This window comes from Equus caballus, chromosome 4, assembly GCF_041296265.1.
Source record: "Equus caballus isolate H_3958 breed thoroughbred chromosome 4, TB-T2T, whole genome shotgun sequence".
NCBI classification, from domain to species: Eukaryota; Metazoa; Chordata; class Mammalia; order Perissodactyla; family Equidae; genus Equus; species Equus caballus.
The window spans coordinates 78,925,842-78,938,272 of NC_091687.1; the positions used below are offsets into that span (position 1 = coordinate 78,925,842).

The following is a 12,431-nucleotide window of genomic DNA, read 5'->3' on the forward strand; positions in this document are numbered from 1 at the left end:
TGCACGTGTGTACTTCAATATAAATAACCATTCTGGCCAAGAAAGGACTTTTAATACTCTTAAACAGGTAGATGATTCTTGGTCCAAAATCATACATTTTGTTGTTGTTGTTGCTATTTAAGGAAAAAAAAAGAAGTGTTTTGTTCAATGAGCACTTAATTCCTAGAGCTCCATCTAAACGTTTGTTTTTATTTAAACCAACTAACACTTTCTAGCAAGGGTGGGTCTTTCTGTGAATAGTGAAATACCAACATGGAGAACAAGTTTTATGAATGTCCTTTAACTGAACACAAATATCTGTTGCATGAATAAACTACTAAGAGCTATAGATAGAAACTACACCAAAATTCTTTCATTAGTTCAGTATTTTATTTGGTGTCAAAGCATCTTAACTTTGAATTGTATAAGTAAGAGTAATTTCATTAGTAATTTTAGAAGAAACAGTTCTAGAAAATATCAATTTTATCAGTTGTGCTACTAGAATTGAATTGAAGAGGGAGTTAACTCTGAATTAATTTATTGAAGTATTTACACAGTTATTTTTTATATCTGTTTAGGTACAAAACTTTTGTAAGAAAGATAACACTTTTATTGCATTATATAATTTCATATTTTACAGGAGTCATAATGCAAACTCATAAGCATAAATATACATGATGCAAACAATTAGCAATGTAACCATTAAAAGATTTAAAATGTAAAACTAGAATTTAACAGGCAAAATACTTAATATGGCTTTTAACGGAAAGTAACTATTTAGAAATGATTTGTTATTGCCTCATTCTAGTCATTCCTCATTAGGTGACATAAAATTATGATCTCCATTTAAAATGGTACATGTTATTCAAGCTAATGTTGCACACATTCTGTAACATGTAGTATGCAGTATGATTCATGGCCTTTCTTAAATATACATATGTACATATATACAGATGTACAGTACACAGACAGTTCTGTTTTAATACCCCTGAACATCTTGATTAAAACTATTATTACAATTTTTTTATTATAAAACTAATCGAAAAGTTGGCATAACTTCTGGGTATTGAAGTTTAATCTGACAGAATTGGGAAAAAAAAAAAGCAACAAAATGTTGGTTATAAATACATTCTTCACAAAAAATTGAATAGTGGTCCCGCACTCATACTTTATATTACAATGAAAACATTTTACTCATTTAAAGGTATTTACATCTTGTTGTCCTTGGTTTCTGTGTGAAATATACAGAGGTTAAGAGTGAGAATATTGTAGGCAGGCCTATTTGTTAGGTTTTTCTACTTGTTCATTTTTGCGTAAGTTCCAAATCTCTTCTTTTGAGTTGTTGTTGATTTCTATTTGCCTTGTATTACTGCTGCTGCTGCTTCTTTTGGTGTTCTGGGAACACGGGGTGACTTTACTTCTAGGAACAGGAAGAAAAGATTTAACTCTTGAAACACCCAACTCCGTCTTTGATTGACTGTTGCTGCATTCGGTAGTTTGATGGCTGCTGAGAGGACTGACCTCCTGCAAGAGGAGAGAAACAAACCACGTTTGTCACATTTGACATTGTCACCAACTTCTATCAGTCTTTCCTCTTCCTCCTCTTTCTCCGAACAAGCATCTAGGAGTTTCTCCCTAAACACAAGGTCTCATGAAAAACCAAACAAAAGACGAGAGAGAGAAGCTGAATGAGTAACTTCCTCTAGACCTGCTGCCTGAGTTTCATTAGGTCCTTCATGGTGTCACAAGAGTGCGAGAATCAGGGGGTCAGTGAGTCACGTGCCTAAGAGGAGCTTCATGAGGTCCTAGGCCTGAGGAAATCATCGGCTTGGACTAGTCCAACCACTTCTTTGTTAGCAGCTCTACAAATCAATTCTATCTCCTTGAGCGAGTCCCCTCACTTTTCTGCTTTCAGATCTGTCAACTAAAAATTGGACTATTACTCAATAATCAACAAATATTTTTTAAGCATTTAACTACAAGATGAGCACTGTTCCAGGTGCTTGGCATACAGTGGAGAACAAACAAGAGTAACGCCCTTGCTCTAATGGAGCTTACATTCTAGTGAGTTAGGACTCCTGCACAGCAGCCCTATGACGAGGTGGCTCAACATCGTCCACACTTGGAAGCTGCATGCTCTCAGTTTTCTAGCGCTTCCGAACTCCTATGAGCACCTGGTCCATGTCTCTCATTTTGCCCCCAAGGAAACTGAGAGCTGGATAGGTAAGGTCATCTGCCCACAGTCACAGAGTGATGAAGCTGGCACAAGACCTCAGGTTTTCAACTTTCATTCAAGGTGTTTTCCCTTATGTTATGTTAAATTCTGCCAATCAACAAACGTGAAGTCAGGCCTACAGAGCTGCTCCAAATGTCTCTGAAGCAGTTGACACTGATGATTTTCCCTCTTTCTAAATTTAAAAGTAACAATGCAACCAAACACCATTTCAAGATTTAGAATATAAGACTAGAATTTAACAGGCAAAATACTTATTATGACTTTTAGTAGAAAGTAACTGGCTTCAGCTGGCAGTTGCATGCTCCTGAGTGTCTTCTTAAATTTGTAAAATGGGACTTAGCCATGGGCTAAGGAAGGCCAATCTTAACTTGTAATTTGGTCTAAAACACCAGCAAATTCAACACATACACGGTATTCAGATGACAGGGCATGTTACAATAAGGGTAACAGCTAGTTGGCATACAGAACCTCTGAGGAGGGAGGTGGATCTAACAATAAATAATTCTGCCATAATCTTTGATCTCCCTCTGGGAATCCATAGGGATGGTGCCAAGGCCCAGAGAGAGGAAAGGCACACACAGAGTATTCTTTGCTCATCTGCCCCTTAGTCTGCATCATGAAGGCAAGGCAGGTGCATCATTATGGTCCGAGGCAGGAAATACCCGCATGAAATGAAGTACCAAGGAGCAGCCACAACAGCTAAAAATGTGGTTGGTGTGTGAGGCTGAGCGTAGCTAAGTGGGGCTGACTCAGTCCCCGGAGGTGTGAGGATGCAATAGGAGGAGGTGTGATGAGAGCATGGAGAATCACTTCAGCATAGTGAGGGCCACAGCAATTCAAGGCTGGGCGTGTAAGAACAGGGCAAGCAACTGGTGCACAGAGGTATGTTCCTGACACGCTGGCAGCCAAGGGCAAGTTTTGAGGTGTTTTCCCCAAAGCTAACAAGTACCAGAGGCTGGGACTAGGAGAGTTAAGGGTGTTGAATGCTTCCTGGGCTAAAACCCAAAAGTTCTCTCTATTAAACATATAAGGTTACTATCAGTGTTGTCCATATTAAGCTCAAAGATGACCTGCAGTTTGTATGGAAAGGCACTGCCCCTGAAGTTAGTTTTAATTGGTTAGCCTTAAAGAAATAGTTAAAGCTGAGCCATTCACTCAATACTGAGCATCTGGCTGGAAGGTAAGAGGATACTATAATTCCTGCTCTCCAGATGGGGGAGTAGTTGGAAGGAAGCAAAGGAAAACACTAGGGAAGATGACACTGGAGATCTCTAAGGACAGGCAGGACTAGACAGGTGAAGAGGAGAGAGACGGTTTCATGGGGAGGAGGAAGGGTGAGGACAGACATGGGGAGGCGTCGGGTGTGGTAGAGCAATAGTCAATTACATGTAAAAATGTTACGTGAAGGTATATCAACTCCTCTAAAGATACATTTGGAAAGAAACAAGGTGGAAAATAAGGAGGATGGCAGCTCAGAGCTATGTTTTTGAGCAGTGGGTCTGCCCTGGTTCAAATGAGAATAACTGGGGAGCTTTTAAAAACCCCAGTGTCCAGCTTGTACCTCAGACCAATTACATCAGAACCTCCAGGAAATGTGGTCCAGGAACTGGGGATTAAAAAAAAATCCTCAAGTTGCATTCATTATGCAACTAAAGAAGAGAACTTTTGCATTAAGGGGATTAAGTTGCAGTTTCATGAGAAGAAAACGCATTTATTAGTATCTGCTCTTTCTATTGATGGTAACTATGTGTACGTGTATTTGCCGTTGTTGTTTTTTTTAATTTTAGAAGGCTGGCTAACGTGCCACCGATTAATGAAACCCACGACGTTCCCTTACTGTTGTAGCAGTAAAGAGACAAGGAGAAGAATTTACTCATTCCTGTCATCCAATGGACAATGCTGACTGCCAGGCCCCTCTCTGGCCACACAGGATAAACTGATTTCAACTAACCCAGAGAGCTCCTACTTCTAAGGGAATTACTTCCTGATAACAGAAGAAACTGGGCATCTAACCAAGAAATGCTAGCTGAGTTTATCATAAGGATAGAAAAAGTGTGCCTGCGCCAAGCTTTCAGAAGGCTGCCAAATGAGTGTTACTTTGCCCTCTGCTGGCAGGTCCTGAGAAAAACATCTTCTAGCCATTGGGGAACAGTGAAGGGTGTTCCACGTGTAAAGAAAGAGAAGAGTAGGAGACAGCTGTCCCAATACCCACATCAAGTCACACGTTTAAACAACATCATAGTTCTTTTGTAAGAGCCCAGAGATAAAAGAACCCATTTTTTTAAAGGTCCCTTTTAAAACAAAGCTGTCCTGAGCTGCCCGGAGCTTATCCCACTTTCAGTACTAGTTTTTTATGGACAGTACCTTATTGTGGCAACAACACGTCATGTGACAGAAACAGGGGTACAAAACCGTGCCTCCATTAGACATGTAAACAACAGCAGCCAGGCACTACCAGTCAACATTTTTATATAGGAAACTGATTTGGTCCTGTGGAGAAACAGTGGTTCATGGTTCCTCTTCCCACACCCTCATGGACCCTTCCACGGACTAAGGAATCCTAGAGTGGTCCTAAAGACCCAAGAAATATGCTCTGAACCAAAGCTCAGGTTTCCAGCCAGAATTCTCAGTAGGGACCCCAGGTCACCTCCTTAGGTCACCCTCCCTTATCTGCTCTCCAAATTACGCTTTTGCTGTGCTTCCAAACTGTTCCTAATTGAAAAAACAAAAATCAGACATTAGGAGCGAGTGAGCCAGAAAGGTCGTGCTCTTCTGCACAGATTATGTTTTGGGTTTTTATTCAAGACCTCGCCTTGCCAGTACTGGCCCCCCACCCCAGCCCTGCCTGCCAGAGACACATATGCTCTTTCCCCAACACCCACACCTCATATAGTTTCACATGCAACTAATCAGGACTGAAATCTAATAAAGCAGTGAGAGAGCAGGGGCTGTGGAGCCCAGAGCTGTCAGGTGATCAGATAAGGATTAATAACTTAATAGTTTCACCATGCTCACTTTATAATCCTGCTCTCTGCACGCCCCGCCCCGGGTTTTTGTAAGCCACAGGGGAGTGGATGAGAACAGGATGTGAACCGCAATCGACATGGCTTGGTGAACAAACCAGATATTACTAAATGCCTCTACAAAATCCACATCCTCACAAAATCGCTACTGGGTAAAAAAGTAGTTTTATTGTTTTTGTTCACTCAGGAGCACCATGCTGGGCCATCTCTTGGCATTTATTAACCAAACCACAGTAGTAATTTTGAGAGGTTAATGAAGTCTATTGGAATCCTGGCTCTTCTATTTGACATTCTGATTTGTTTTTAAAGGAAGTCTCACTGAAACATGATGCATGTCATGGGAAGCTAAGAAACTAAATTAAAAATGAGATTTTTTTGTGTATAAAAGATCTTTATGTATCACTTTAGGCTGTGTGTGTAAAAGATCTTTATATTGTTGTGATTAACTCAAATTTTCCAAAATGCAGGAAACCTTAAAATTTATCAAATGAGAACCAATGTTCCATTTTAAAATGGAACAACAAAGAAGACAGAAGTTACGTTATTTCTAGTTTTGGCATAAACGAATGAAAACAAATGGAGACCTTCTGAAAAGACATGCAAAATTTTGGGATCAAATTTTTAGGCCTCAAATAGAAGGAGAAAAAGGAATGCTTTTCTATGTGATTCTTTCAAGCTATTATCCAAACAGCAATCTTTCTAACTTTGATTAACTAATGCACATGTTTATCTTTACCCTATTTCTCATTTCCTAACTGTGGTTTAAAAGTAACCTTGTGATGCACATTGAAAGCTTTGTGAAGTCAATTCCACAGCAATCCTTTCTCGTCCCATTTTGAGAGGAAAGGGACACTTACCTTTTGTGACACTGGCATTCTTGGATTATTCACAGTTGCTGAAAACGCAGGGTTGTTTCCTGGACTATCAAACCTCCTTAAATCATCCCTGGAATCAGCAATCTAGAAAATATACAATTTATCAAGTCATGCTTTCATAGTTATACTGTGACACATTCAAGGTACACCTTAAAGTCACTATGGAAAACCCATGGCAGAAGTGTTATTTTTCTCTTCTTCCTTGACCCTCGGGAGCTCTACAAAACACGCCCTCCAGTCCTGTACTGTTCACACAAAACACTTGAAGCCTTCATGTGAAACTAACAGCAAATACCTGAGAAATAGTCTCTAAGGGAAGAGAGTCTATTAAAAAAAAGAAGACAACCAGATGAACCCGACAGAAAAGTCACTTGGCAAGAAAAGAAAGGATATAAAATTTGCAAGATTTTAATCGTTACCTTATTTTTCTAGTGGCTAAGTATTTCAATTCATTTCCAGCAAGGGTAAATAAGATAGTCAATTCCAGTTTGTCCTAGAGATTATGACTGTTCAAATATAATAGCTGAGTCTTTCAGTGGAACCTGCACAAGTTACAACCACCTTCTTGTGCTCCCTTTCAAGTAAGAGGCATTTATCAAGGAAGTCTGGTCACATTGCTGCAGACTTCAGAGAGAGTGCCAAAACAGGCTGAACTTGATGCTGCTAATGCTTTCTTTGAGATTTCGGGTCACTGATTTCCATATTTGGGTCTCAAATTTCACAGTTTAAACACTATGACTACATGCATTACACAGGCCAATTAGTCTTCTTATTTGTAAGGAAAGTTGTTGCTGTTGCTTAGTCTATAACATGAATCTGCTGTGATGTTCTCCTTATGATAGATGACTTAGGCGCCAAAGTTAGGAACACACAAGGAAAAAAGCCCGAGGAAACTTAAATTGTGGCTTGTACAGATGTGTGGCTGCCCGAATGTGTTGGTGTAATTTGTGCTAACACAATTCACACAGGCAATGTTAACTTCAGGTTTTTCAGAGGAGTTTGGAAAAGCAAGCTGTGCTAAACAGAGCTCCCTTATTGTAGAAATGATATTTGGAAGAAAGGGCTTTTCTAAGCAAGGTAAGGGGTGTTTTGAGTTGGAGCATTAACCATCCTATGCAGTAAGGAATCTCTTTCAGGGAATGGGTGTTATAATGTGGCTTCAAGAAGTCTCTCAGCTCTTGGGTGGAGGCCTTCAATGTCCTCCCCGCTTTGTACTGCTTACCTTGCTTATATCAGACTCAGATTTGCTGGAGCACATACTCTGAAGTTCTTTGACAAGGTCTGCTTCATCATCCGAACCCAGAGAGAACCTCTGATCCAAACTCAACGTCAATGACAGATCGTTCTCGAAAGACCTAACACAAAGTTCAGAAAAGAGTTTTTCAAAGTGAGAGCAACAATTCAATCCCCAATACTGAATCCACACACCAGACCTTTTCTTGGGATTTGGTGTGGGGTAGGAAAAGACTTTTAATATAGTTTAAAGGAGTTTATAAATGCCATTTAATGCTGTAACTCACTCCCATAGGATTTTGATAACTCCCACTCAAAACTCTCAATAGGATAAAATTTTATGTCACAAAGAAACCCACTTTGGCTCACAACATTCTGCTCTCCTTACACTTTTTTCTTTTCTGTCTCTAAGGATAGATAAAGCTAAGACGTGAACACTGTGGGGTAGGGAGCAGTGTGATATAATGGAGCAAACATGAATTTCAAACTTGGCTCTGCCACTTACTAGCAATATGGCCATGGGCCAGGTTTCCTCTTTTTTCCCTCCTTCGCATCTCAGTTCCTGGGTTCCCTTCTCTGTCATGAATTCCTTACACCTACATGATAGAGTTGTTGAAAATTCTATAGGCTGTCGAATATAACAGATCTAACAGTGGGCCCGGGAGAAAGAAGCATTCTCCTTCTCTCTCTTCATCCTCCCCTTCTGTAATTCTGCGAACCAGGGCACAGGCTCCTACAGGTTACCTGCCAAGTGGTAGGGCACACATTTATTAGGCTTCAGTGGGGACCTAGTTACAAACTGCCCAAACCCTTCTATTCTATGATGAACCACAGCATCTTTATAGCTCAGAATTTCTAAGCTGAATCTACAATTCCTGAGAAGCAACAGAAGAAAACAAATACAATCAGCACTTTCAACGTTTAGCACTTAAAATCAAAGAAGTCATGCCAGGTTTCTGTAAATCTAGCATTAAAAAAGATCAATCACCTAAAGCCCGTTTAACAGTTCATAAATGCAGTATTTTACTATACCTTTATGTCAAATGCATTAACGATTGAATTTGATTAAAAAAAGAAGCCAATAAAATTTCTAACCTTTTCAACAAACTGAAAGGAAAATAGGCTTTATATTTAGTTATATTAAGCTTAAGGGGCTTTTTTTAGATTTCAGCCATTCATAAGATTTCAGCTTAATACTAGCATTTGAATGATCTCTATTGCTTTTTTAAAAAAAATTACATTAACATCATAATAGTTGCACAAACTAATGAGAATGTGCCTTGTTTGCTACGAGTGAAATCTGAAAGGGGAACTTACTTTTGTTTTGACAGAGAAGCATTCCTGTTACAATTCAGCTGTGATATAGTCTTATTTTTGATACCTGTATAAAGAAAAATGTAATCATTTCAACTGAATAATTGTCCCTGTGCATCTTGAACTTAGTCTTTAAAAGAAGCAGGCTGAGGCCTCTGCTGCACTTTCACATTGTTTTTGAATTAAATCTTGAGGCGTTTTTCCTCAGGACCGCGTCCTCGATGTAACTTCCCACACAGGCATTTCGAGAAGGGCAGCGAGTGACCAACAGCCTCACGTACATTAACGACTACAAGCAGCACAGCTACCACGGCCTGAGGTTCAGGTCAGGAAGCCCGAACTCTGCTTTTATCCGTCGCCCCTCTTCCCACTAGTCAAGTCCCTATGTCCTTAGGCCTTTCTCCTCAAAGTACCTAAAAAGGGATTGAATACCTGCCTTTTGATGACATAATCTCCCTTTCTCTACCTTTATTCGCCTGCCACCATCACTGAGCATGTAGATGAGGTGCAGTTTTCGATGTGTGGCCCCCATGATGTGTTCCAGTGCGTATAGCATTAGTAGCGTACTTGTAGAAGCTTACCTTTGAATTGCTTTGTATTACACAGAAAGCAAAGTATGAACAGTATACAGTCACAGAATTTAAAAAGAACGCTGCATCTCATACCAATGATTTTCAAACTGCAGACTTCGACCCATTTACAAGAACAAGAAACAGACTAGGAAATATCAGATTGCACTGCTTGCAGTAAATATATTGATTTGTATATATATGCAAATACAGATTTGTGTGTACGGGTCATGTGGAAAATATATTGTTCACTGTGGGTTATGGTCAAAAGAGTTTGAGAAACACTGTTATAAACCATTTCAGACTCCAATCAAATGTCTTTCTACAATACATACTCTAAATTTTATAAGGTCATTAACATAGTTGCTTATGAGTGAATTCTAAAATTGTATGAATATTGCTAGCACAAATTCTAAAAATGATTTTGAAAAGTAAACTGAATTTATTATATGCTGCCTATAAGCAGATCATCAGAGAGAATCTCTCTACTAGTTTCTTTACACATTCTTTTGTCATTATTGTCAGAAAGCACTGACTAGTAGCTTTCCCCTAATTACCATAAGCGTACAGGTTTGGGCCTTGCCTTCCACAGCCTGTGACTTGACATCATTGTCTTTCTGTGTCCCCAGAGTACCAGGCTGTGTCTTTACCAAACTTTATGGGCTTCCATAGTGATCTGCATGGAATGTAAAGGGGTTCCTATATTTTTTTTTTCTGAACAACGATCCAGCCAAACATTGTTGTAATTAATTTACTATTATAAAAAATAAGCAAACTAACTAGAGGCATGCCAATCTTTGGTTCTTAACCAAAAAGTGGTTCATTCACCCAACCACAGGGCCAATGAATTTACTTTGTAAAATTAGCTTTTAGATTTTATAAGTCTCTATGTTGAAGTCATTGTAAACTATGGTTGTATATAATTTTATAAATCTTTCAAATGTTTTCTTGTTTCAAAGAATGTGATATTTGATACGATATCAAATAGTTTTAAAACTACAAATATAATTCAATTTTTTCTGTTACTTTTTTTTTGCTTAGACTTAATTCCATAACATTGCCTTAAATTCATATGCATTTTATTGATTTTGCTTGTCAACTCTAAAGTATATATTGACAATGCTTCTTGTTTAGGGAATTATTTAGTTCAAGAAAGAAGCTGGTCCTAAACCCTATAGAAATTATAATAAACTTGGAAATGGTACAGTGAAAAGCCTGGATGGCTGTCAGTTATCTGAGTTATGGATTATTACATGTGCCATGGACTGAAGAAAACAGCATTGGACTTGCAAGAAACAAAAACTTGGCATGCAGAACCCCGTGTTTCCAGAAGTGACTTGGAGCAGGTAGCTGGGGTTTCTGAACCTCAGTTTTGTTAGCCGTATAGAGATGACAATCCTCATTGTACAGCTCTTTTGTATACTACAGAGGGATAAAAAAGTGAATGGCATAATCCTTGGTACAGAAAGTCCTCTGGGGGGGTCTCTATGCTATATTGGAGGCTAGAGTCTAATGAATTTACTGCCTGATTCAAACACTCTAACTTTGGGAAGTAATGGTAAGCTTTTGAGATCAGAATGTATCCCATTATAAGTATATAACACTGATCTTAAAAAAACATAAGTAGGGGCCAGTCCAGTGGTGTAGTGGTTAAGTTCGCACGCTCTGCTTTGGCGGCCTGGGATTCACCAGTTTGGATCCTAGGCGTGGATCTATGCACTGCTCATCAAGCCATGCTGTGGCAAGCATCCCACATATAAAATAGAGGGAGATGGGCGCAGATGTTATCTCAGGGCCAGTCTTCCTCAGCAAAAAGAGGAGGATTGGTGGCAGATGTTAGCTCAAGGTTGATCTTCCTCAAAAAAAAAAAGGTAAACTCTCATTTTATTCAGTGACTTGCCATTCAATCATTTAAAAAAGTGGTGACATTCACACACTGGGGGTAATTATAAAACTCTGGCATGTATTGGGGCTGGCCCCGTGGCCGAGTGGTTAAGTTCGCGCGCTCCGCTGCAGGCGGCCCAGTGTTTCGTTAGTTCGAATCCTGGGCGCGGACATGGCACTGCTCATCAGACCACGCTGAGGCAGCGTCCCACATGCCACAACTAGAAGAACCCACAACGAAGAATACACAACTATGTACCGGGGGGCTTTGGGGATAAAAAGGAAAAAATAAAATCTTTCAAAAAAAAAAAAAAACTCTGGCATGTATTAATATGGTTAAAAATCATATAAATATTAAATTTTTATTAAAAATCAACATAGATGCTTATATATAAAAACATATCAATGAACAAAAGCAACTTTTTATGATGTAAGATTTCAGGCATCATATTCTTTTATTTAGCAGCCCCACTGCTGTAAAATTGCCATAAAATTACACAAAACAGAATACTTTGGAGCATAAGAGGGCTCCTGAAGACCTAAAATTAATTATAAATGTCAGAAATCCACAAGGCATATGAAGTTGGAACATCTTTTTTTTCTTACTCAAATATGGATCTCCTTTAGTGAGGACATTCATAATCTGTACAACTGTTGACTATCCTATTATGAAAGCCAAAAGGAATAGGTCTAACACCAGAGATAGATGTGGTATGCCTTCTCTGTTGTTAGAATGAAATCTTACACATTTCTTTTTTATATATGATATCCCATTACACAGAATTTATTTAATCACTTATTAGAATGTAAACTCCATGAGGGCAGGTATTTCTGTCTGTTGTTTTCACTGCCCTATGGCCAGTACCTAGAACAAAACTTGGCATATGGTACATCCCATGTATGAAAAAGAAATATGTAAAGCTGATTTACTCATAAAGGCCTTAAACTGGTATCAAATATGTCTGTACACATGCTTTTAAAAATTTAAGTTTGGCTTAGGAATGCACTTTAGCACACTTCTTTTTAGTTGTCAATTATTTTATTCCATAAATATAATTACGGACATCAAGAAAATCAAATTAATGAAAAAACAGATGATCATTAACATGGGAAGGACAAATTTAATTTCTGAATTCTAGCATGAAAGGTCATTTCTTCGGGTGGGGGCTCCCAAATATTTTTGGAAATTGCCTACTATGTACTTGGTTTATTCCATGAAAAGATGCATTGAAATACTCAGCATTTTGTTTTGTTGAATGCACAGTGATGAAAATAAAGGCATATTTCCCTTCAGAAACCAAATCATGAGTGCCCACCC

At 38.8% G+C, this 12,431-nt stretch overlaps 1 protein-coding gene across 8 annotated transcripts in view; it reads right to left on the reverse strand.

Moving 5' to 3' along the window:
• Positions 1-350: 350 nt before the first annotated feature.
• CTTNBP2 (cortactin binding protein 2) overlaps positions 351-12,431 on the reverse strand; it is a 152,986-nt gene continuing 140,905 nt past the window's right edge. For 7 of the 8 annotated variants that reach the window (XM_070264282.1, XM_070264283.1, XM_070264279.1 and 4 more), the window contains 4 exons: positions 8,664-8,727; positions 7,336-7,468; positions 6,096-6,197; positions 351-1,503 (listed from right to left, as the gene is read on the reverse strand). In XM_070264282.1, coding sequence (XP_070120383.1) covers positions 1,258-1,503; positions 6,096-6,197; positions 7,336-7,468; positions 8,664-8,727 — 545 coding nt within the window. In that variant the 3' untranslated portion in view covers positions 351-1,257. 8 annotated transcript variants of the gene reach the window in all.